General features: G+C 44.2%; 3 protein-coding genes across 9 annotated transcripts in view; 1 reads left to right on the top strand and 2 right to left on the bottom strand.

Moving 5' to 3' along the window:
• Positions 1–482: 482 nt before the first annotated feature.
• ZBTB6 (zinc finger and BTB domain containing 6) lies at positions 483–4,862 on the bottom strand. Its single transcript, XM_071766224.1, has one exon. It carries the CDS (start codon positions 4,725–4,727, stop codon positions 3,444–3,446), a length of 1,284 nt encoding a protein of 427 aa, XP_071622325.1. The 5' UTR covers positions 4,728–4,862; the 3' UTR covers positions 483–3,443.
• A 139-nt stretch (positions 4,863–5,001) lies between these two features.
• Positions 5,002–13,867, bottom strand: ZBTB26 (zinc finger and BTB domain containing 26). 5 transcript variants are annotated; one of them, XM_071766223.1, is made up of 3 exons: positions 13,036–13,184; positions 12,754–13,004; positions 5,002–10,548 (listed from the first exon to the last, which is right to left on the bottom strand). In XM_071766223.1, exons 1-3 carry the CDS (start codon positions 13,135–13,137, stop codon positions 9,231–9,233), a joined length of 1,671 nt encoding a protein of 556 aa, XP_071622324.1. In that variant the 5' UTR covers positions 13,138–13,184; the 3' UTR covers positions 5,002–9,230. The 5 variants fall into 5 exon arrangements, with proteins under 5 accessions (XP_071622324.1, XP_071622323.1, XP_071622321.1 ...); XM_071766222.1 differs by lacking the exon at positions 13,036–13,184 and adding an exon at positions 13,818–13,867 and having other exon boundaries at positions 5,853–10,548; positions 12,754–12,822; XM_071766220.1 differs by having other exon boundaries at positions 5,853–10,548; positions 12,754–12,822; positions 13,098–13,186.
• The window catches only part of RABGAP1 (RAB GTPase activating protein 1), a 56,925-nt gene continuing 45,422 nt past the window's right edge, over positions 13,209–24,711 (top strand). The window contains exons 1-2 of one of the 3 annotated variants that reach the window (XM_071766194.1): positions 13,209–13,283; positions 20,295–20,496. In XM_071766194.1, coding sequence (XP_071622295.1) covers positions 20,347–20,496 — 150 coding nt within the window. In that variant the 5' untranslated portion in view covers positions 13,209–13,283; positions 20,295–20,346. Of the gene's footprint in view, positions 13,284–13,308; positions 13,404–13,750; positions 13,957–20,294; positions 20,497–24,711 lie in introns of those variants that run through there. The other 2 variants (XM_071766195.1, XM_071766196.1) reach the window with 2 other exon arrangements.

The raw sequence follows: 24,711 nt of genomic DNA, 5'->3' as shown, positions 1-24,711 counted from the left end.
CTCCAATTAATAACCCGGTAATTAGCGGGGCTCAGCAGGATGAGCAGAGTGGAAGCCATCTCTGGCGCACACCGCTCGCCCGGTGCCGCCCGCGGTCAGAGGTGAAGCTGCTCCGGAGAGGCCCAGCGGGGCGGGACTGAGGCGGCGGCAGCGCCTGGGCCGCAGCTTTACCTCAGGCGGCCCCGGGGGAAATCCCGCGGGCAGCACCGCGTTGAGAGCTCCCTGACAAGGTGTTTTCATCAAGGCCGAGGCGGTGATGGGTTGCGATTTCTGAGAAGAAAGCAATTCCTCTGACAAGTCTGTGCTGCTGGTAGAGCCTTCTGATGTGCGGGAAAAACGCCTCACAGTGACTGCCACTTGAACATCTTTTGTTTACAGCATCTTGTTCACTGACCACAGCAAGCCAAAATAGTAAATACTGAGGTATGCAGAGAATCACTTAACTGTGATTAGAAGAAAGCACATGTGCTTCTGGGACGAAGCCTTGTTTGCACTTCATTTATTGTGTTATTATGACAATGAGCGGTTACATGTATGGAAAGGGGAGGGGAAACACCTTTAATGTGAACATGTGCACAAAATCAGGTTTTGTTTACAAAGCTTACCAAGACACTCGGGCCACTGAACAGAACATGCTGTTGGCCCCTCACACAACACGACTCCCCCTCATGTTTACATGCAGTACAACAGCAGACCAAAAAACCTCCCAATCCTGCTCCCACAGAAGATACACTTCAAAAGATCAGCCTCTTTTCCCCTTTGACACAGGGGGAAGCACTGATGGACACACCTATAACAATCAAGAGAACAAGAAAGAAGGAATGATGTTTTGAAGTGTTATCAATGGCAGTGGGAAGTGTCCCTGCCCATGCAGGGGGGTTGGATCTGGATGACCTGTAAGGTCCCTTCCAACCCAAACCATTCTGGTTCTATGATTCTATAGTCATACACCTGCCAGAAATCCTTAGTAACTGAAAAATTTAAACATAGCTGAACCAAATCTGTCCCATAAATTCACAATACATTTATTTACTGAACGACAGTAATAGCAGCCCTAAGTAAACAGGATGGGGGGAAGGAAGTAAACTTTTCCCTTGTTTTCTGACCTCTTCCAAGTATGAAGGAGTTCATTTTAAGTAACTAAGTCTGTTGACACAACTGAGAAGCTACACACAAACCTGTGCCTATACCCAAGGTGACATCTGTAAATACAGCAAGGGTAAATGCAGGGGTGAGCCTGCTTCTGAAAACCAGGCTCCTAAGTTTTATGCAACCAAGAACTAAAATTAATGGTATTCTGTGAAAAACAAGCAAACAATACTAATCACAAGGTAAAAAAGATTCTCCATAGAGACAAGGTGATGAATGCAAACAGAAGCAGCCAGTGCTTTATGTGCCACTGGTCTGCAAAATGTCACACGACTCCTTGTAACTGTAATAACTCTCAGGACAATTACTATAGTTAAAAATCACCAAAATAAAGAAAACTACCAACTTTTAATATGAAAAAATAGCAGAGATTGTGAAAGGTTGGGCTTTATGCTCAAAGTCCTGAAGCAGCTGATTTACACCAGTATTGGGGGTGTCACTTCTGTCATCACCCACAGGGACACACTGGTGGGCAGACCTGGCACACATTCCCTACCAAGGATCCCACAGAATTGAGCCCTTCACAAGTCACCCACCTGTGACAAAATGTAAAGACATTTTGGTAAAGTTTGGGAGCAATCCAGCACTTCTGGCACACTCAGCACCAGAGCACACCACTGCAGGGTTTTTGAGGAAGACCTCTGCTGCCTGCCCCAACAGGGGCTGGGATCAACTGGGACCTGCAAATATTGCTGCAGGCCAATTAATTTGTACTTTAAGTGCTCGCAGTATCAGATGAGGAGCATAAAAAAAAAAAAAAAAAAACAAACACCAAACAAACCTGACAGAACAAGATTTTAGAAATCTTCAGCTGAACTTTCCAAGACATGAAGCCAACTGTAGCACTGGCCCAGCTGGCTGTGCCTCTTAGAGATAACAAGAGGAAATTGCAGGGTAGATCCTGCACACACACCTGACCCCTCACCTACCTGATAAACAGAACCCCAAACAATGGCTGCTGTGCTCAGGGACACGGGGAAGGAAATGAAGCAAAAACCTGTAAACTGACATTCAAAACTACTCTCTTGGGTTTTAAAACCAGCCAGGTCATGGAGCACAGACTTCTGGACTCGGAGCAAGAACTTCCTAACAGCACTGCTTGAAACTTGAAAGCCCTCATGGTACAGGCAGGACTGAGAATATTGCTGTGTGCCCATTGGACAGAACCTAATGTAAGTACCAGAACCTCACAGTAACAACTGAACTGACTCTGTTTGTATCACATTGAGTGGCAGAAACACACACGAGTCCAAGACAGGTACAGGAGAAGGATTCTGTGTTACAGGGGCTTGTGATGAGACTGAGCTGTGGCATGGTACAAATGCCCAAACACACATCATCACTGCCTGACTGCATCACAGAACCAGAGCAGGAGACCTCTATGTCTCAGCTGTTCCAAAGGAAAGGAACAGTTTTACAAAAGTAAAGTAGAAACTGCTATAATGTAACAGCACACAGCTTCATTTTCCACACCGGTGGATGTATCTAAGATCTGTAAAAAGCAAAGTTAAATGTTGCAAGTCAAGAAACAGGCCTAGCTAATTGGAATTACTCAAATACAGTGCATCTACTGCAAAACACTGGAATGACAGAAACAAACTATCAAAACAGATACGTTTAGAAAAAATTAGAACTCATAAAACTGAGAGCAAGTTCTTCCAATGAGACAAGTTAAAAATTAACTGCAAGACAATAATGTTTCAATTTTTCTCTTTTGCCAGTTCTCTATTTTAAGAGGCAGTTTGAAAGCTTCCTTCATTATTTTTCAGTTGTTGTGTGCTTTAAAATATCAGAGTATGAAAACATGCCTTTCTGCTCAGAGATCTAGCAAAGTTTTGGCAAGCAAGGACACGATTTCACTGCCAATGACACGTGAACTGGGTGGGAATGCCTGGATTCACACACACATCCCCTTCCCTCAGCTGCTACCCAGGAACATCACTGCTCAAGCTTCAGCTTATTGCAGTACCAGCAACAGCTTGAACCTCAGCAGTGCCTGCCCTGGAGACAAGGCAGTGTAAAACATAACTGGGGGCAATTAGGATGTGGTCCAGAAGCATGGAACAATTTCCTGATTTTTGCAGTTTACTTTCAACAAGCAAACACCTTTCCCACACTTACAGCAACAGCAGCCCTAATACAGCAGGCAAGTTGCTGCACTCAAGGCCTGCCTTTGATCACCAGTCACATTCTGGTGCTTCTCTCCAATACGTGGGGATCTGCTTGGAGAATTTCACCCAGAATTTCACTAAGCAGGAGGTTTTTGTGGAGCCTGGCTCCACATCACCCCTCTGTTAATCATAATCTATTTTAACTTTCGTAATAGCGTTCAGGGTGGGTTTTTCGCTGCTGCTCCTTCCATGCACAGAAGTTAAATGCTTTTTAAGAGCAGACTTGTGTTTAAAGTCCATGTCACAACAGTGGCACTTGTAGGGCCTGTCCCCACTGTGTATGTTGAGGTGATCCTGGAGGGTGCTTTTGGCAGTGAAGGTCTTCAGGCACACCATGCACTGGAAGGGGCGGATGCCCATGTGCCCTCGGATGTGTCGGTTGAGATTCTTTTTCTGGGTGAATGTTTTGCCACACTGCAAGCACAGGAAGAGTTTGTGCATTTTTAGATGCCGGAGATAGTTCTCAAGATGGAGAAATCCTCTGGGACATTTGGGACACTGGTGCCGCCAAGAACTGCCGGAATCGTCCAGGCTCTGGAACCCATTCATCACACTGGAAGTACCTTCTGGATTGTCACTGACAAAAGCCTGAAAGTGATTTCCTGACATTTCTGTATTTCTGCTCTCAACTGTGGAATTGATCAAGGAATGCTGGGTTTCTGGAAAATACAAGTTTGTTTTAGAGGATGTGCAAGGCTGAGGAAAATGATCATTTTCTACGTTCGCTACACTCATAGAATCCATTCTGAAGATGCAGATTTCATCATCCTTATATCCTATTTCAACTGTGGATATTTCTGGGCTTTTGGCATCCTTTCTTTCTGAGACCAAGCTCTGTGCTGTGGGCCGTGAATCATCCCCCTCCTCCTGTTTCACCGGGCATTCCACATTCACCGGGCTGTCTTCAGAGATCTCGATTATTTCACAATCTTTATCCAACGCCTCATCCCCGTTTCTCAGCTCAGCGTCTGAGGAATGGCACCTCTCGGCAGCCTGCTCACCGTTCTCCATGGAAGCGTCGATCTCCAGGTACTTGGACAAAGCCTCGGTGCACTTCTCCACGATGTGAACCATCTGGAGGTAACTGGCGGCGGTCAGGTACTTCAGCAGCTCCTTCTTCTTCACCTCCAGAGCCCCGGTGTAGCAGGAGAGCAGCAGCTTCCTGCCCACCTCCGCGCTCTGCAGGATGGTGATCCGCACCTGCCGGGACTGGTTCAGCAGGAACTGGTCCCGCATGAAAGTGGAGCAGGCGGCGAAGATCACCTTGTGCCCCGGGAACTCCGTGTCGTTGATGTAAATGGAGACGTCGCAGAAGAGGTTCTGCTGCCGCAGGAGGTTCATCTTCTGCAGCACGGCGTCTCCCTGCTGCTCGAACTGGAAGTGCAGCACCTCCGAGTCCCCCGCCATGGCGGCAGCCACCGCCACCGGGCAGAGAGTCCCGCCGAGCCCAAGCCACCCCCTCCGGCGGCTGCCGGCCCCGCCGAGCCGCCCTCCGCCCGCTCACCGCCCGCTCCCCGCCGGTGCCCGCTCCGCCGGCGGTACCGCAGCGCCCCGGAAGCGCTTCCCCCCCCCCCCCCCGGTTCCCTCCGCCCCTTCCGCCTCCAACCCCGCCGCCCCCCATCCCACCCCCGCTGCCCGCGGGGCGCCGGTACCGCGGTGGGAAATGAGAGTCTGCGGCCGGCAGAGTTAGCAGCACGTTTATTACAAGACTTGGCACTGCTACAGCGGCTGCCGCCGGGGACCGCCGAGCCTGCGGCCGGGAGAGGTAGCAACGTCTCGGCCCGGGCCCCCGTAAGGCATCTCCGGGAGCAGCTGCCCCGGGGCCCCTCCCGGCCCCGCCACGGGGACAGGCGACGTCAGCACCGGAGGGACGGAGCAACACCGGCCCGGCCGAGCAGGCGGCTCCCAGCCGGCCCCGGGGAAGCTGCCCCGACAGCCGCTGACCCGCCTGCTTTGGTAGTAACGTAGGATGAGTTTTGCCCAGTCATTGAAGAGGTAGCTAATGCTCAGTCAGTCCGTCCATTATTCCATCTCAATAACGTCCGTTCTGCCCTCTCAGCCCTCACCGAGTTCTGTTTTGCCCCTTTGCTTTTAAAAAAAATCGAGATTTAACGTGACCTTAGAATTCAACAGTTTCAGTTTTCATCACACTCTGACTTCCCTCCTCGCCTGTACTCCTCCCAATGACTCCAGAACCAGAATCAGCCCCACACAATTAATTTTGAAGTTACTTCAACAAAAGTTCAGCGGCAGTTATCTAAGTTTTGCCAAAGAGCTAGGGGGAAAAAAGACCAACGCTTCAATTCTATCAGTTGCTAACTTGCAAAACATGCCTTCAAAAAGAAAAAAAAAAAAAAACAAAACGAAGGAAAGACTCATCCCTGATCTCTACAGGAGGCTGTGGCTGCACCATATGCTGCAGGAACACATGCTACACAAGCTACCACCACTCACAAAAGTGGTGAGCCTAAACCTCTAGTAAAACTAAGAGCTTCAAGATCTTCTAAATAAAATATAAATAAAATGCCAACGTAAAAAAAAAATCCTAATATATTCAAGGAGTTATTAAAATATTTTTGTAATAGACTTCAGTTATTTTTAGGATATGCAGGAAGTTGTACAGCACATTAAGTTGTGAGACTATCCACTTACCAGCAAATAGTATTCTACACATTAACACACAGATTATGATAACTGCCATAGTCCTCATCAGAATATGCAGCACCAGTAGCAACAACCAACAGATCTAGTCTTTCACTAATCAGAACATTGCAATGAAGACAACATTTTACATACATGGACAATTAAGTTCATCTTATTCTATTATCGAGCTGCCTGTGTATATTTCATTTAAAATAATTCTCACTCCACTTTAATCCATAATTCAGAGAAGAAGCATTAGCCAGATTTTTCTTTTCTAGTACCTCTTCTATATTCATCACTTCTCTGTTCCACATAGGGGCAAATCTGGCATGAACTTTACCACCAGTGCACTTACAGTGTGCCATCAACAAATTGCCCTCTTAGATCTTCATTGTTTCTGGAGCCATGCAGCCATCTCCTGCATACATCTTTTGGTCTGCACCCTTTTACCAGGCCAAAACCACAGACGTGAGTAAGCAGTCACTTTTCATCCAACAGATGTGTCCATTTTCATTGAAGAAGCAGTCTTCTGCTTTTTCCTGTTTACTTCTGCCATGGTCTCACCAAATGACCAGCAGCTTTTGAAGGGAACAGTCAGCAGTCTCAGCCTTCTCAGACACTGACATCACCACAGCACAGGCTGGACTGAAAACCTATGTATCTTGACCAAATCATTTTTGGAACACCCTTGTCTCTTCACATCTGCTTCAAGTTCCCCATGGCTACTTCACCAAGTTGTACTCTCCTTGTGGTAACATCATGAAAACAAACCCCAGATACTTTCAATACTGTTCAAAAACGTGTAGACATGGCACTTCAGGACATGGTTTAGCAGGCATGGTGGTGCTGGGGTGGCAGTTGAGGTCTTTTCCAACCTTTATGATTCTATGATTTTGCTGCCACTTTTTCTAGCATTTGTACAGTTTTATTCCTTTCTCTGGCAGAAAACCATTTTCTTTATCACGTCCACATTCACATCTGGTTAGACTGTTCACTAGTCCCTTATAGAATGTTGACCTGGCTCTCCAAAGTTTTATTCTCCATGTCTGTCTTCGTTTTGATGTTAGTGCTTTAAGTTATTTCCATACAGTGAATAATATATTATCAAAATATTTTAACAATACAGAGGATTCTGCCTGAAGACAGAACGCAAGTGTCAGGTGCAGCTGTCATGGTCCGTTTTAGCTCAAAACAATTCTGAAAGCAGGTGGCTTTGAGAGGAAAAATAGTTTTTCTTCCCGTGCAAACCTATTTTCTGTCCCAGGAACCTAAACAATAATTTTTAAAAGTTCCAAATAGTTAGATCTTAGGCCTAAATATATTTGCTACAACTTGAAAGATGTAATGCCCTGACTCCATTTCCATTGCTTACTTCATAGCTGTCCATGTAACAGTTCATGTAACAGTCAAGTACAGTAGTTTAAGAACTCAATTTCAAAAACTGATTCACAGAATCACCTTGCTTTTCTACTTGAAACTATGTGGATTTCTGAAAACGTTCTGCAACGTTAACACTTTTTATCATCCAGCAGAAAAATGTCTGCATGAGGAAATCCTGGCTTCTCCACAGACATATCTGAAGATCAAGACCAACTTTTGATCATCACATACAAAATGATTTTTTTTTTTGCTCTAACACACCTTTGGTCATACCTATTTAGCATTTTTACACAAACAGTACTACTTTTAGGTAGGAAGCATCATCTCATCCTCATGGCAAACCTTGTGGAAAAAAGCTGCCTTGGAAGAAATACTTATTCCAAATACAAACAGCAGTTCTCTGCCGAGGATCAGCCATTTGATAGATTATGATCTATGCTACACTTCAATGTAATCAGTGTTCTTCTACTGGGAATGGTGTTCCTTACAGAAATTAGTTTCTTTCAGCCCTATTGGGATGCGGATGATTCCACGGCACTTTTGGGAAGCAGTATGGTGTAATCCCAGGATCCCAACTCCTGTGCCATTCCCACTACATCTGATGTTTAAGGCGGTATACAAGAGGTATTGCTGAGTACAGTCAACAGCTGATACACTAACCTATGGAAATTGTGCTACCTATATCTCATCCTAGGCTCTGTGAAACACTAATGGTCATGAACCATGCAGGTCACTTAAAAAAAAAAAAAAAAAAGTATTATTTGAACATCCAAGAAAAAAAACCCTTTATGGTAATGTTCTTACGGCAGGTCATTTTTGATTCTTTTTTCAAGTTAACTGACATGTGGCCCTTGTTAGATATCAAGGAGAGACAAACAAAAACTAAGGGGGGGAGAAGGAAACAAACAAAAAAAGCAAAGCATGGAGCTGTATACATTGCAGCTTTTAAAAGAGAATCTTTTCACAGTGTCAAAAAGCAGTCTTTCTCCACTCCAGCTTTGCTCTAAAACCAACAACTGTTCTGGCTTATGTGATGCCAAATTTATGGAAAGTGGGTGATAATTCTTAGTATTGACATGTTTAGCTTTTCTCAATACATACACTGGTAAGTGCTCATTAAAGATCCTAGGTATGACAGCATAAGAAATAGGTCATACCTCCACTCCACCAGGCACTGGCCTCTCACATTCCAGAGCTTCAATTTAGTCTCATTTTGAACAGTTCTATGCACTGATCTGCTAACTTTGCAAAATCATTTAGGGTTTTATCTTTTCATAATGCATGCCGAGGTTAAAAACCCTGAGAGCTTTTAAGGTAGCATTGACTGGCAGCAGAAGTTTCTTGAAATAGTTTAGAAAGGGTGAAAAAGTGACATAAAAATACTTCATTTCAACTCTAGGGGTCTAGGGGTAAGATCAGAGAAAGATATTTTTAAGAGGTAAGTTTAAATTTAAACTATATGGAGTACTTTCAGTCATCCAATGCTTAAAAAAAAAAAAATAATCGGGTTATCTCACAGACTTGTCCTCTTTCCTCCATCTGCCCAGACATAGAGAGGTCTCTTACTGTACAGCAGATGGTTTACTTGCAGCCCACAGCAACAATCTTTCAAAAGGTGTTAAGTCTTCAGTCTCCTAATCAGAGAGAAATGAAACAATTAACCCCATAATCCACAGTAGAAACACAGACAGAGACCTGAAGGAAGATTGCTATTCACGGAAAATATCAAGTAAGACTTAAGAACGATGGCTGAAGGTTTTGCAATCCAGCCTGCCATCCATCCATCCATCTGTAGCCTTTCAGGGCATACCACTAGTTTGGGAGAGCCCAAAACCAACTGTTTGTGCCTCTCAGTCACAATCCCTGCAGAGGGCTGTTCCTTGTTGCTTAATTGACGCAAGTACTATCATTCATTAAACTGAGCACAGCCTGAGGCAGCTTCCCTGCATCCAGCACTGCATCAGCTTGCTGACAGACCTTACTGTCTGTGGCAGTGCTACACGTGAAGGAATCAAAGTCCACTGTTATGTCTTGAACGTTTCTTTCATTGGCATTGTCAAAGCTGTTTTTACCGTGGAGCTGTTTCAGATGTTTCCTCAGGACAGGTTTATGCGCAAAAACCATGTCACAGTAGTTACACTTGTGGGGTTTGTCCCCACTGTGCAGGTTGAGATGGTCCTGTAAGGAACATTTCTGAGAGAACATTTTCCCACAGATCTTACACTGGAAGGGTTTGATGCCTGCGTGTACTCTCATGTGCCGGTGGAGATTGCCTTTCTGAGTGAATGTCTTGCCACAGAGTAGACACATAAATAGTTTATGCATCTTTAAGTGATTAGCATAGTTTTCCAAATGCCGAAACACTCTCGTGCACTTGGGACACTGGTGGTGCCACTGGAGGCCCTTGTCTATTCCTCGGCTGTTTATCCCTAACATATCCTTAGAGGCCAGAATGATATCACTGCCTGCATATGAAAGGGCGTAGTCATGGGGATGGGTTTGCTCCATTTCACTTGCTCTGTTTTCAACAGTGGAGTTGATAAGAAAGTGTTGAGGCTCTGAGGAATGCAGTGCAGTTTGTTCAGAGGAAATAAACTGGTTCTGATCCTTTTTATTTCTAACTTCTGTCACCTCCCCGATGGACTCCACCTTGATGATCTGAATATCACTATCCTCCATGTCCATGCTGTCCTCTGAGGCTTGAATGCAAGGTGAATCCTGCTGCAGAGAGTCGTCATCTCCTTGATGTTCCTTCAGGTCAGAGGAGTCACTTTGCTGCTCACACTCCTTGCTCTCCAGTGGCTGCTTTGGTTTGATGAACTTACAGAGGGCCTGGGTGCACCGCTCCACGATGTGACTCATCTGCAGAAAGCTTGCTGCAGTCAAGTAGTTCACCAGTTCCATTTCAGGAAACTCCAGGACACCACTGTAACAGGACAAAAGCAGCTGCCTCCCGACTTCTGAGCTCTGCAGGATAGAGATTTTTACCTCTCTGGAGTCATTTAGTAAGAACTGATCTCTTAAAAAGGGGGAGCCAGCAGCAAAGACAATTTTATGCCCATGAACTTCAATGTCATCTATATGGACCACGACATCACAGAATTTATTTTCTTCTCTCAGTTTGTTCATTTTCTGTAACATCGAGTCCCCATAGCTGTCAAATTTGAAGTGAAGAATATCTGATCTTTCTGACATTTTGGCACACCTGAGGAAAAGCAGCAAGGAAAAAAAAAATGAGTGAGAACTTTTTTTGGTTTCTACAATTCAAGTAAGAAGGGTCTAAAGTTATAATATAAAGTTTGTTTAATCAGATGTTATGCTTTATCCTAGATAAATACAAGTCTATTACATATTAAAAGTCAAAAACTAAATTAACAAGTTCACATCTTGCCTTACAATATCATCTTTTTTTAAATTAATGCAGCTTGCATATAAAGTAGAGGTGATATGACAAATTCTCATGAAGCACTATCCTAAAGAGTTAAGATGTTTTCCATGCTACTTCTCTGGAATTTAAAGGGAAACCATGGAAACATTTTTAGCAGTCTTAGCTCTTGTTAAGTTTTGCTTCCACATTAAAACCCCTCAGAGCTTTTTTTCTTTATCAAATAACAGTGACATTCCTTTAGCTTTTAGCTCTTGTTTCCCCTTAATGGCTACGTAGCTTTTATAACAAAATAGGAAAAAGTGAGACAGAACCTGGCACTTGCTAGACATACAAGCATCCCTCTTAACCCTCTGCATTGATCAGGTACAGCTCAGAAGAGTTACAGTCCAAAAATAAAGGCTGCAGTTGCTCTAGGACAGGTCAATTTGCAGGAATATTGATGCAGTACTGAATATTGATGCTGCCTCATTAACAGTAACTGTTAATTGTGACAAGCTGGTTCTTTAGCAGTTAGAACTACACAAGTTCTAAGATACCTGCAGCATTGGCTTTAATGCATCATTTTACCTTGGCCTTTCAGGGATTTTTTTTTTTTTTTGCACAGGCTGATTTACTGTGTGTGGTGTGGGTTAGTGTGTTTTTTTTGTTTGTTTGTTTGTTTTTAAGATCACAGATAAAAATCATTTAATGATAAATGATTTTTTTGGCCTTCTAGGCTTCCAGTTTTGGGGAATGTAGGAATCTATCAAGTCTTATTTCTTGTCTTCTTTGGAAGAGCACTCCTCTAGGAAGTTTGCTCTTGTTTCATAGTATTTGGAATTAACTACAGTGGATCTTCTATAAAACACGTCTCGATCTTTTGTTTTTCAACATTTCTTTTAAGAATTTATGACTACAGAGATTCTTAGTGAAATACTGTTCAATCCTGCCAAATTGCAGGAAGCAAGTAAATCACAGGAGACTAAATAATGCAAGATTTGGTGAGATAAAATAACAAAACAAAGCAAAACTTGCACCTCACAATTAATACCAACACCACATAAAGCATGGAAGGAAGCTTTGAAGTTTATAGATAAAAGCAACACTTTTCTCTTGGGGCATGAAACATCAGCTCTGCAAACACAGCAGGAAATGGAGTCCTGGCTTCTGCAACTGAATGAATACACAGGACAAAGGCTGGGAGAAGATTTTTAGAACTATCTGCTGAAAATTGGGGTTGTCTGAATTTGCTGATCAGACACCATTTGGAGATGTGACCTCCTCACTAAAGCCCATCAAGTAGATCTCAGGTAAGGCATGCAAAAATTACAAAGGATTTTAGAAACAAGGGGCCGTGGAAAGTTTGGAAATGGGGGCAGCATCATTCTGCAGTACAAGTTCTGCTAAATCAACAGAAAGTAAGAGCTGGAGTCCCTCAGCTCTCCTGTCACTGCAGTTTCTCGGGCAAAGAGTTTAATTTTGAGGAAACAGCCTTTAGCAAATCGAAACAGGAGCAGCAAATCATCACAAAGAATCTTCAGTGAATTTCAGGCACTATCGCGCTTTCTCTTGGAAGCAACGAAGGGAATCTACTCGTGATCCCGTTTTTTCCACCTCGGGACACTACACCGCAAATCGCGGTCACGGCGCCCGAGCCCGGGTGGGCACCGCACCCAGGGCTCCAACCGGGACACCGGAACCAGAGGAGAGGCCTCTTGCCTTGCCTCGCCACACCTTCGGTTTCCATTCACTTCCAAGGCACAACACCCAACACAAGAACCCCCCGCCCGCTCCACGGAGGGCTCGGACCAAGCCGCGGCCCCGCGGGGCTTTCCCCTGGAAGCTTCCCCGGCCTTTACCGGCCGCGGATGGCTCCCGGCTGCCGGACACCGGGACAATGACGCTCCGGGACAGCTCAGCCGAGAGCCTGCGCAGCTCTTCCAAACACCGCTCAACCGCCGAGCCCTTGGCACAGCGGGGAGAGCCGCTGCCCGCGCCCGCCCCGGCCCCGCCGCCTCGCTCCCGGAGGGAAGGGACCGGTACCTGTCGCGTCGGGCCGCGTCCCCCCGCTGGCTCCTACCGTAGCGCCCGCCGCAGCCTCCGGCTACGGACCTAGAGAGGGGAGAAGAGGCGCCGTGAGCCGCCGGCCGGCTCTGGGGCCGCAACGCCCCCGCGCCGGGCCGGGCCCGGTCGCCGGCCGCGTCCCCCGGGCGGCCACGCGACCCGCCGCGCCCCCGGCCGGGCCGGGCCGCCCGCCGAACCCGGCCCATGGGGGCAACGGGAGCCTCGGCCCGCTCCGCACCGCGCACTGGGGCCGCCGATCGCGGCTCGCTCCGGACCCCGCTCCGGGGCCGCCGCCCGCGCCCCGCCAGCCCGCCGGGACCTACAGCCGCCGCCGCAGCCCGGGACGGCGACTCGGAACCTCATTGTCCGGCCGCCGGAAGCGCCCGCGCGCCCTCCGCCCCGCACCCGGAAGCGCCCGGCGGGGCCCCGCCCCTCGCGCGGTCACGTGGTGGGCGGCAGCGGCGGCCCAGGCCCGGCACCGGGAGGCGGCGGCGGCGGCAGCGGTCGGGGTAGGTGGGGCTGGGGCTGGGGCTCGGGCTCCTGGAGGGGGGGGGCTTGTCCGCCCCGTCCCTCCGCCCTCGGGCCGCCCCTCCCGGCGGCTCCGGACCTGCTCCCGCGGCGCCCTCCAGGTGCGTGCGAGCGCTGCCCGCCGCCGCTCCGGGGCTTCACCGCCGCTCCCCGGCGAGAGCTGTGCGGCAGCGGGGACCCTTCCCGCACCCCGTCTGCGGGGTGTCCCTTCCCTGCCCTCTGGCTGTGTCCCCCTCCCGGCGTGTTGCTCTCCCGCCCGTGTCCCCTTCGTCCGGCGAGGGCTGCGGCCTCGGCCCGGAGCCGCTCGGCAGCCGGCGGGGGTGGCGGCGGGAGCGGGGCCGTGAGGCCGCCCCGGCTCGTACGAGGTCCCCGGGGTAGGCGAGGGCCGCTGTGTTGGGCTCTTCCTCACCAGCTCCCCTGGCTCCGGGGCGGGTGACGGGCGGACCCACATCGTTCTTTAAACCCCTCTAGCAACGAAACCCGTCAGTACCCCCGGGGCCCCTCCGACCGCGTACCGGAGCCGCCGGGTCGGGACCCGCGGCGGGACCGTCCTGTCCCGGCTGCGCTGGGCTCTTTCGGGACCGATGCCGGTTTACCGGCCGGGCGGCCGCGTTCCGTCCTCGGGCACTGTCGGTTGTTGCATGTTGCTTCTTGGTGAGTCCTCAGATGTGACATTTCATCGCGTCCAGACATCTGTGTTTGGTTTGTGTACCGCAATCTCGGTGTTTCTTTCGTGGTTTTGTGTTGGTTTTTTTTTTTTCCCTTCCTGTTGGCGAGGACAGGTTTGTGCCCCAGAAGACAATTTTTAAGGGCCGATCATCTTAATTAGGAATGAAGTCTTAACAGCCTGTGCTAAGCTGGTTTGAAAAGTAAAAATTCAGTGGAAATCGAGGTGGTAGGAGTAGACTTTGTGATTTTTGTCTGTGTAGTTTTGCCTGTTTGAGGCTTTTTATGGGAAAGGAGGAGAAGGAGAAATAATGCTCTGGAGAGGCTTGGAGTGAGGGGAAAGATCATGTATATTCCTTAAATACAAGCTGGAGGTCAGGTGTTGTTTGCCAATATTGTTGTACAGTTATAGCTTGGTTTATATTCCCTGTGTTTTTATTGTAGCTTTATTCGACTTTCGTGTTTTGTTAAAGCAGAAGTTTATGGGATATCTGAGATTCTTGGCAACTTTAATAGAAAACATGTAACTTCCTGGAGTTTCCAGCTGCTGATTAAATACAGAAATACTGTATTCTTTTTAAGGGCCTCTGCTTAATGTTAAAAGGTCAAAAACTTGAGCAAACTTAGCTTTGTGTACACGACAAACAAATTAACACATGGAGCTTGGCTTAGGGATTTCCTTTCTTTTTCCAAATCCAAGTGCTGGCAGCTTTCAGTAGCACACACCAAGTGTAACTCTCCCTTTTTCACTTCTTTCACAGAATACTTTTGAAGTGCTACGTTTGTCTGGTAAGCAGAGCTCTCTTTCTGTCTGCATCCTTAGGAGAGCAGAACTCCAGAGGTCCACAGAGCATCCTCTGCAGAGTTTGTGCTGCCTTTGTCCCAGGTTGTCCCCTGGGGTGGCAGCTGTAGCTGTGCCCAGTGCACAGTTCTAATGCACTAATCACAGTTAATTCATTCCAGTGGCATTCTTGTGATGGGCCAGCTAAGGCAGTGTCAGCATTTCTTTTATAAAACATGGGTTCCCAGGACCTGTTGGGTGTTTCTGGGGTTGGGGAATTTGCTTATTGCAAGAGCCTGAGATTGGAGTCCTCTGAGCAGATGGTTTGAATTAAGGTTAAAAGCTAAATTACACTGGCAATAGCTATGAATCTGCTAAGGGGAGTTAGTAAAGTCTGTATGAGCTAAACTCCTGTGTTTTTTCCCCATTCCTGGTTTTCCATACAATGGCCAACCATTGACAGCTGCTGAGACCTGTGCTGCTCCCTTCTTGAGAAGGGAGGGTGAAATTTGTGGCAGTATTATCTCCATTTTAATACTGTTTTTTCTGTTTCTTGAGGTTAGTGGGAACATCTGTGGCTGTCAGCATGTTTTAAAATGAACAGAAAAGTTAGCATTGCAGTTGCTATTTTTTTATTAATTACTCTTTTTAGTCGTTCTAAATCTTTATTTTCTCATGCAGTGTTCTTCTGGCTTTCCTGCTTCGTGTTGCGTGCAACTTGTTGCTTTTGAGAACGTGTTTTGCAGAGGGAAGGTGGGCAGAGATCAAACAGATGATTATGCAGACTGATCATCTGATATGTGAGAAGAAAAAGGTTGCTAGTGATTGATCTTTCTCATGGGTTTTCTTCCCCAAAGCTGCAATAAAATGCAGGTGGTGTGTATGTGCTCAGAAAAAGCCAAGGCACAGCTCCTTTCCCACCTGTCTGTCACTGCTCTTACACTTCTTATGCAGCTAAGACTGTGAAACACCTGGCACGACCACCTGGAATGACAGCATGGTGCTGTAGCATTCCCCAGGCTTCTGTCAGGAGACTTACTGTGTATTTATAAAATAATAAATATGTGCACTTTAAAAAAAAAAGCCTGAAGAATGCTGGTTTATTTGTCATGAAACAGCTTTGCGAAGTGCTTTGTAAAGCTTCTGAACTCTGCTACAAATTCCACTTTTCATCCACATGAAGATGCTGGTGGTGAAAACAAGGAAAGGAGAACTTGGTGTGTTTGAATGCTACTGGATCTTATTGTTAAGTTAGAGAAATAGAAACAGAAAATGTTACTTTCAGTGAATGTTTGCATCAAGCCAGTCACCTCAGTGTCTTGGCTTGTGCTTCCTTCTTGGGTTCTGTGTATTTCAATTTTATACTGAAGAGGTTTTGTATTTCAGGGTGTAGAGGGTGTAGGTTTATGTTGATGCTAAGTTTTCTGACTTTGCTATACAAGGTAGCTTCTTGAATGATAATATTCTTCAGTAATTTAGTTAATAATTGTTCTATATCTGGTGCATTCTTCATCAAATGTACTGCAGCTTTGTGGAATTGCTGTAGGAACTGCAGCTGAAGTACAAAAGTTGAGGAGGATAGGAATGGGGAAAACACCTCTTTTCCAGTTTGCATAAAAGTTCTAAATTCAGTGCTAAGGGTTCTACATCTGCTGTTGACTTAGAGGTAACTGCTGTTTAGAACAACAGTCCAACAAGGTCACAGCTGAAGCTTTGGTCTGTTCTGGCCTTTTGTGTGGCTGTTGGGTGCTCTGAGCACTGGGAAACGGATGTCCCTTGGAAATGGAGTCAGACCACAGGAGTGCCTTGCTTCATTTGTTGCACGTGTCTCAGGGTGGCATTCAAGCCTCATGCTTGCAGTAATGTAAAATGAAAGGATTTGTGGTTTTCCCTCTCTCTTTTTTTTTTTTTTTTTTTTTTTAATGTATGCTGTTGGCTTAAGCTCTTTTAAATTAATTCTGGCAGTACTTACAAGGCAAATTTTGATCACAAGTTGCAGGTCAGGTCCCAAATGCTTGAGACAGGATAGTAAAGTAAAAGATAAATATTTTATAAATCTATGTAACTAATCTTGAACTTCAATAGGTTTGTTCTCCAGTTGTTTGAGATTTTAGCATTGTGAACAGTGTCTTTGCTGTACCTTTGCATGCTGCCTTGAATAGAGCAAATAAGGTAGATTGCTGCTGTTGCATGGTTGCTGTAAAGACAAAAACATTTTAAAAAAGATAGTTTGAGTCTTGCAGTATTGTTTAATAACAGCGAGCAGAGATTAAAGTGGATTGAAAGCAATGAGTCAAGAGCCAGCCATGTTGGCTTTCTCATTTTGCAGCTTTTCCCAGTGGTCTGTTGTGTGAGGAGAGGCTGGGATGCCCGCTTAGTTACACAGGTGAGCAAAGAAAAAAGCTGTTAAAAATTTGCCTGGTAGTATGCATTTTACCCAGACACTCTGTCTCCTGTAGAGGAGGCACCTTCAGGCAAGTACTGCCTTGTTGTGGTGTAGTTTTGTGTCAGGAGTTAAACTGTGCTGAATTCAAAAGCTTGTCTCTTATTTATGTTGAAGCAAACTAAAGTCTCTTTCCTTGCAAGGGATGAAGCATTGGCTGCTTCTGAGCAACATTACAGCTTGAGATCTGCGCTTGGCTGGGCTCTCTTTGCCTCTCTGAACTGTGAGAGCAGAAAGCTTCAGTTCTTGGGAGAGCTGCAGGTATTACTGAAGAGCTCTGTCACTCCTGGTGTTTGCATTTTGATTGCAGAGGAGTTCTAAACCTGCCACGCTTAATTGCTCTGTTGGTCTTTGATGTTGTGCCTTCCCAGGCCGGCCCTGTCTTAATGAGCTCAGAGGCATTCTGGTGTTGGGTCTGCCATTCCCAGCTTTCTGATTCAGGTAAAATGATCCATGCTGTAAATCTGCATGGAACAAAATGATAGTGAGGAAGAGAGGAAATAAAATACCTGTCAAGAGAAGTATGCGAAGGTGGAAATTTTTTTAAACTTCAAGCAGTATTTTGGAATGCTTAGGATTTTAGGACTGTGCTCTTGCACCTCGACTATCTGAGCATTAACCTGAGGAGCCTCTGTGATTGATTACAGCGTGGCTGCATAATTGAGCCTTGGGTGCTGGTACATCACTAATAAACAAAGCTTGCAGCAGTCTGCTGAATTTGTTACCGTTTCATGTTGGCTCCCGAAACGCAGAGGCTGCCTTCAGGAAGGAGACAGTGCTTACTGCAGGTCTGTGCAAAGCTGGGTGCTTGGTGGGCTCCCACAAATCAAGCACACCTTCCTCCTAATATGGGGTTTTCTTTACACAGCACAAATTCAAATTCATCTTATCTCCCAGGTACACAGACATCCCCATGCTTGTCTGGACAGTGCTTTTGTGAGAAGGACATCCTTCCCTGTAAGCTCAGCTACTCAGTGTTCCCAGGTACCTATGATGTCCATCTCCTGTGGCTACAGACAGCACCCTGAGGGGATTCCTGATAAGTTTAACTACTTGTAGTTCTATGCTACCAGTGATCCCCATCTGCTGTGGCTCTAGACATTGGTATCAAGATAGGCTCAGCAAGCACTCCCTTCCATTGGTCATGCTGGCCTGTCTTTTTTAGCATCACGTTGTCCCCTTTCCTGTGCTCTTTAATCTTGTGTAAGTTCAGTAAGACTTTTGCTCAATGCAAAGTTGGCAAACTTGGGCTAATTGAGACCTGCTGCTGTTGCAATTCTTCATTGTGCAATGACTGTAAGGGCTGGGCTGAGGCAGCTCTGCTCCGGGATCTACACCAGGCTGCTGAGAAAAGGAGTACACAAAACCACAACATACTCTGGATTGAAGTTCCTCCTGGTAGAAGGTGGCAGGTAGAAGGACTTTACAAAAAACTGAAATTAGCACTTCAAGATATGTGCTCTATACCAAAATAAGTTGGTAAATTTACCCTTGCCTCGATGATCTATACAGCTGCTTGTGATCAAAGCTTGCTCTTCTGCTCACACTAAGGGCAGCAGATGAGTTGCACTGCTTGAATGAAATGGGGTATTAAGTGTTTGAAGCTTATTTTTAGCCTGTTTGATTTAGTCATTTTCAGATAGTCTGTGTGTTATGTAGATGCTGCAATAAGGAATGTCTACAGACATGTTTTAATGTGAATTCTTTAAAAAAAGAACTCTGTTCCTGCCTGTAGGGTGCACGTGAGTAATACCAGGTAGACATATACAGGGGGTAAAACTTCACAAAATATCTACATTTCTCAGGTGGTAATTCTTATTGAAAGCTAGTGGATCTTAAAATATTTTTTTGAAAAGGATATCTAAATATCTTTAGAAACATTCTTTAGAAACTAAACCAAATAACCACAGACATGCTGTTATTCATGAATAACCCACATCTATTCTTCCTCTTGTGTGCTGCTTCAGTTCAGTGAAACATTTCAGGGCCATGAAGCGACTCAGTTGGGAAAGTAATCAGGATAAAAATAACACAGAGGAAAAAAAAAGTGTTGTCCTCCTGGCAGATTTTCAAGTCATATTGGTGGCTGTGGAGAGAAGGGTATTGATAGAAATAAAAGCAGGCTTTGCTATTTTTGGTGCATTGTTCTTGTTTCAGCAAGGAATGCGATGAGCCCTGCGTGTGGTTATGCCAGGTTTCTCCTTTTGTTCAGCTGCTCTGTTGGAAGTCAGGTTGGGACAGGGCTTCACCCAGTGGAAGGTGGAACTTGGGGCTGGTCATGCTAGGGAGTATGTAAAGACCTGAGGCATTGTGATAAGGGTATATTTGTGTTTCTGGGAAATGTGATCACCCATTTTTATCATGGCACTGTTTTGAGGCACAGATTCTGAGAATCTGTGCTGTAGAGTTCAAGGTGTGCAGCTGAACTTCACCTTTTGTTCCTTTCTTCAAATCCCTCTCAGTGCCAGTTTCAGCTTTTTAAAACCCTCTGTTGGCTCCAGTTCTCTTTACTGATCCAGCCTACGCTGTTCTTCCTGCTTCTTGGAAGTCTTTTATTGTTCCTTACAGAACAGAAGTTTCAGCACAGGTTCGTTAAATGCTGCATGTCCCAAGGTTTTAGAGCATCTTTACCAGAAAATAACCAGAATAAGATCTGGCTCTTGGTTTTGGAGAAAGAGAATGTGACTGCAGCATGCTGTGAGTTCTGATAGCCATAAAAGTAACTTTTCCATGGATTAGGTGAAGGCAGACATTATCTGAGGACAGCAAATGGACGTGATAATTCTGGCCTTAACAGGAATCCTTTGTCAGCAGAGACTTAGTGTATGTTCTAAGGGCTTATTCTGTGCTGGGTGTAGAAAATGGTGACTGATATAATATTGAAATACTGCAAAAAGATATATTGACTTCCCCTCTGTGAGCTATGGAAAGCAGTGTGCTTCTTGGCATCATCAGGACAGGCAGTGCACTGACAGGAGAGTTGTAACACAGGCTGTCAGATATTTTACTTTTCATAATTAGTCAGCAAGTTTCTGAGAAGAAACGTTTGAGCATTTTAGCATGAAGTTTTATATAAGTATTTTTATGATTTTTGTTTTTCAGGCATTTATAAAATATTTAATCTCATTCATGAATCGAACTTCCTTTTTAAGTCATGGATGACAAGGCTTCTGTTGGAAAAATCAGTGTCTCATCAGACTCGGTATCCACTCTTAACAGTGAAGATTTTGTCTTGGTTTCCAGGCAAGGGGATGAAACACCATCTACAAATAATGGTAGTGATGATGAAAAAACAGGACTGAAGGTAAGAATCAATAACCTGAGTTTGTTCCTTATTCTTCTAACTCAAACTAACCATAGAGAGCTTAAAGAGGGACTTCTTTATTGTGGAAAACTTGACAGAAGCAAGAACTTATTCAGGAATCAGTTCTGCCAATAGTTTCTGCATTACTTTTCCTGTTGTCAGAGGTGATAATTAGGTTTTGAGTAAGAGCTCCCTCCATCACTACCTGTGGGTTTTTCCTACTTTGCAGAATCTTTCATGAAGTTCTTAGGATGAAACAGACCCATTGTCAAGTACTTGGAACTGTGATTTTATCACAGCTCTCAGATAGAAAGCAACATTAACATATACTTGATTTGACCATATCTGTTAATTCAAACACAAATTAAAGTTTTCCCCAATGTGAAATGTTCTCTTTAAGAAATGTAGTGGTGTAGTTACAACTAACAACTTGGATTGAATCTGAGAACACAAGCCCATTGCTTGTGAGAATTGGAAGGGCATTGACATCTTCTCACTTTTAAAAGTGCTGTCCTGAAAAGAGCTGTCACTCTCTTTCTTTTTTTTTTCTTTTTCTTCCCCCCCTTTTTTTTTTTTAGTAGGCAACTTAGTCTTTCATTCCAAGCTGTGTTTCAGCAGTCTTTGAGCAAAGTGACACAAGTGGTGGTTACTCCAAATTCCATCATTGTAATGTGCTAAAAAACAGATCTTTCGTAGAGTGAGTCAAGTTAGTGTGTTCTTTGTGGGAGATGGAAACAGATATTCCACCATTGGAAGAGACTACAACACATCTGTGTCTTCAAAATAGTGTCTTTAAAGATTATAAGAAATCATGTGTTCTGCCTGTTGGGCTGAGTGTTCCTCTTTTCCATAGCAGAAGTTTGCAACAGAGACTTTATTGAATGTTTCTTGATGCTTTTGCTCATCTTGCTTTTACCTCCCAACTGCTTTGATTGTTTTTCTTGCACTCCTTTGAGTCCTGGACAAGACATGCCATTAGAGTGGCTATTTTCTTTTATACAGGACTTCAAGATGATTCTGTTAGTTAAGAGTCTCAAGATCTTACTTTTGCTTAATCTGGCAAAAAATGTTCACTCATATTTTGTTACTCATATTGCAGAAGATTACCACTTCACATCATAGGATAGCCTAAAATAATTAGTACTTTTCTTGGGCAATTGACCTGGTGATCAATGAAACTTGGTGGAATGCTGTAACCTTCTGCTTGTCTTTCTAGATGCTGCAAGTATCAGCAGCTCTAAAACACTGAAGAAATCAGAATAGTCTCCAAAGTGGTGCTTTACCTGGAGAATGCTTGTGTGGCAGTGGATGTAATTAGCTCCCAGAGTTGTGATGCATCCTTTGAGACCTCAGGAGACAGATTTTCCATTCCCTCCTGTTATTATCAAAGAAAATTCGGAAGCATGAAATGCTGTAGTCTGCAACACTTCTTGTTACACAAGGGAGCTGTTTGTGTTGCTGGTCTAATGATTGCCTTGTGGCTGTCCTGCTGTGTTTGTCTAATGCACTGTTGTTTAGTAGAATGAAAAAAAATTGAAGAGACTTGTCAATGAAGTCATCTTCATAAAGCTTGCAAATATTTGAGAAGTATGTCCTTAATCAACTTCAGACTGACTCCTGAAACTTCATAAATATTCCTTGCCTGTTTACATCCAAAGAGGTTTATGAAATGCTGGCTACACATGTGCTCTTTCTCTTGATGAGGAAAGAAGAACATTGGCTCTGTTGCCTCCTGATCATCAACAGTTGTAAAATAAAGTTATGCTGTTCCCTGATGTGGCACTGAATGTCACAGAGGTTTTCAGGTCTTAAAGATAAGCTTCTTTATTAATTTGATGCCAGGACTGAGCACAATCCTTGAACAAACTGATTCACTTTCAGCCTTTCAGTCTTCTGGTATGTGCTGGCTGATTATTGGCTGGGATCTGAGTGATTAATGGCAACGTGAAACCTTAGCAGATCATTCCTTCCTTCTGCTTAAGGAGGTGGAAACTTTCAACAGAGGAAACATGAAGATTTTTTTAGCTGTTCTTAGGGACAGTAATTGTCTTTTGGTATTGTTCTAGAAGAAAAGAGATACTCCCCTGGAACGTGGCTTTGTTCTTGTTACCTTTTTTTTTTTTTTTTAGTTTGTATATATTCATTCAGTAGCCAGTTTTATTGTATTCTTGAACTGCTTAGCTGTGTGCATGCAGGTTGGAGGTATTTTAAAAGTACTGCCAACATATCTAAAAGTGTATAAGTAGTATATGGAAAACTGATATCAACAACACAAGAGGAGAGCTGAGCTTAGGTAATGCATAAAAAACAAAGGAGTAACTGAGGTTTTTTTCAGGGAGAAGCAATTGGGTTTGTATTTATAAACAAGGTGATTTGTTTCTCTATGTCAAAATGCATTGGTTTTGATGTGTCCACTAGAGAAAGTAAGGAGAAAGTGGAGGTTCATGCTTGAGTCCTCTGGTGTTCTGTCTCCTCAGAAAGCAGTTTCATTTGTAAAGTGCAGTCTGAGGATGGTGCTAGAATTCAGGTTTGTGTTTGCTGATTGTGGTAGGGTGTGAAATTTGTACATCAGATCTAAGGCTCTCATTTCAAATTTACTCCTGTTTTAAGTAACGTTGCTGGAGACTTAATGGAGGGTTTTGCCAGAATGAGTTTTAACTTCAAGTTTCATAGAAAACAAGTCCTGTAAACTAGAAGTTTGTTTTTTTTTTAATACATAGGCTTTAATGGGGCTGTCAGGACATCATAATTGATACATTCTGGTTTGTTGCAAAAAAATATTAAGTGTTTACAGTAAAACAATATGGTGCATCTTCCACCATCGTCATGTTTCTGATGAATGCCTGCAAAGACCTGAAAAATGATTTTGATACTTAAAGAAGTTATACATTTGACTAATGTATAACAGTGCTTGTGCAACATTTTTCATTGCTTCCTCAATGAATCATGTAAATGTATATTAAAATTATTGGGAGGAAAATGGAAATCTGTGAATTCCTGTAACTAGTTAGAGGTTACTGATGCTTCTCTGGATGTTCAGCTGAGAAAGCCACTTACTCTGGCTTACTCTTGGCAGATGATGCCAAATAGTACATGAATGTATTTTTAATCCATACTTAAAAATTGCTTTCTGTTTGAGCATGAGTTTCAAGAGCATAGACACCTCTCCGTTGTTTGGGTTTTTTTTTTTTCTTGCTGTTGTTTAGATTCTGTAGTAAAACTGTCACTAGGTTGTTGTTTTTTTAAAATGTCCTTCCTGCCTCTGGGATCTTGTGTGCTTGCTGGTTTTTCCATTACCTGTGAATTTCACTTTTTTCCTGTTTTCTTCTGAAGAGCAAGGATCTGGGTCTTTTCTCCTCTAAAAGTAATTGTTATTCTGCTCTATTCTAGAATGAATCCAGGTCAGAAGTGTCTGTTCTTTGTTAATATTCTTGTAAAATAAATAGCTATTTTTTTCACCAGAAAACTAATATGCAGCTTAGACTTTTGATGCAATGTAGGTAGAGGCTGCAGGTACAGATAATTATTTGGAGTATGTGGGTCTGACTGGAAAAGAGAAGACAGTAAGTAAGTAAACTTCATGTTTCTTCCTTTTCCTTTTGAACTGAGAAATTTGTCTTTGGGAATGCAGTGGAAATAACCCTAAGTCAAAATTCTGCTTTGGCTGAGAAACCTCCTACTCTCACTGTAATTATTCCAGAGAGACACCTGGTGGAAATGTGTGTAGAAGTATTTAAGTGACTCCTGACATTTTACTCATTGTATATTTAATTCATTGCAAGGGTCATCTGTGAGCACAGAGATGTTCTGTTATCTGTTCCAGTGTTATTTTCAGCAATCTTAGCTGGACTTCAGGTTGATATATTTACTGCTAATTTGTGAGAATCCCAGCCATTGCTTTAGGTACTTTCAAGATGCTTTTAATTTTCTGCTGTGAGGTGCTAGTTCTGAGGCAGATGGAATTTGCTTCAATTCTGAGACTGTGTTATGGGCAGATTTCTGTCTGCTCTGTATTCTACCTCCTGTTTTTAATGGCTTCCTTTTTGTGTTATCTTATTTTAAAGATACAACAAAAAGGAATTTTTCTATAGTAAGATTAATTTATAGACTTTAAGAACCTGGATTACTTGCACAATTTGGATCTTATTAGCTTGTGTGCATCTTAAGTCAGTAAGCTTAGAGATGGAAGGATGCATATTTGCTCATAGGGTTGAG

The sequence above is a fragment of the Heliangelus exortis genome, chromosome 22, assembly GCF_036169615.1.
Source record: "Heliangelus exortis chromosome 22, bHelExo1.hap1, whole genome shotgun sequence".
Classification (NCBI taxonomy): Eukaryota; Metazoa; Chordata; class Aves; order Apodiformes; family Trochilidae; genus Heliangelus; species Heliangelus exortis.
This window is presented reverse-complemented; position numbering and strand designations above follow the sequence as displayed.

Bases quoted from the DNA above. Each gene is read 5' to 3' on its own strand.
- ZBTB6 (XM_071766224.1), bottom strand. From the start codon at position 4,727: ATGGCGGGGGACTCGGAGGTGCTGCACTTCCAGTTCGAGCAGCAGGGA.
- ZBTB26 (XM_071766223.1), bottom strand. From the start codon at position 13,137: ATGAGGTTCCGAGTCGCCGTCCCGGGCTGCGGCGGCGGCTGTAGGTCC. The intron at 13,005-13,035 runs GCGATCGGCGGC...CGCGGTGCGGAG, and splicing joins AGCGGGGTCCGGAGCGAGCC to CGGGCCGAGGCTCCCGTTGC. The intron at 10,549-12,753 runs GTACCGGTCCCT...GCTTTTCCTCAG, and splicing joins GACGCGGCCCGACGCGACAG to GTGTGCCAAAATGTCAGAAA.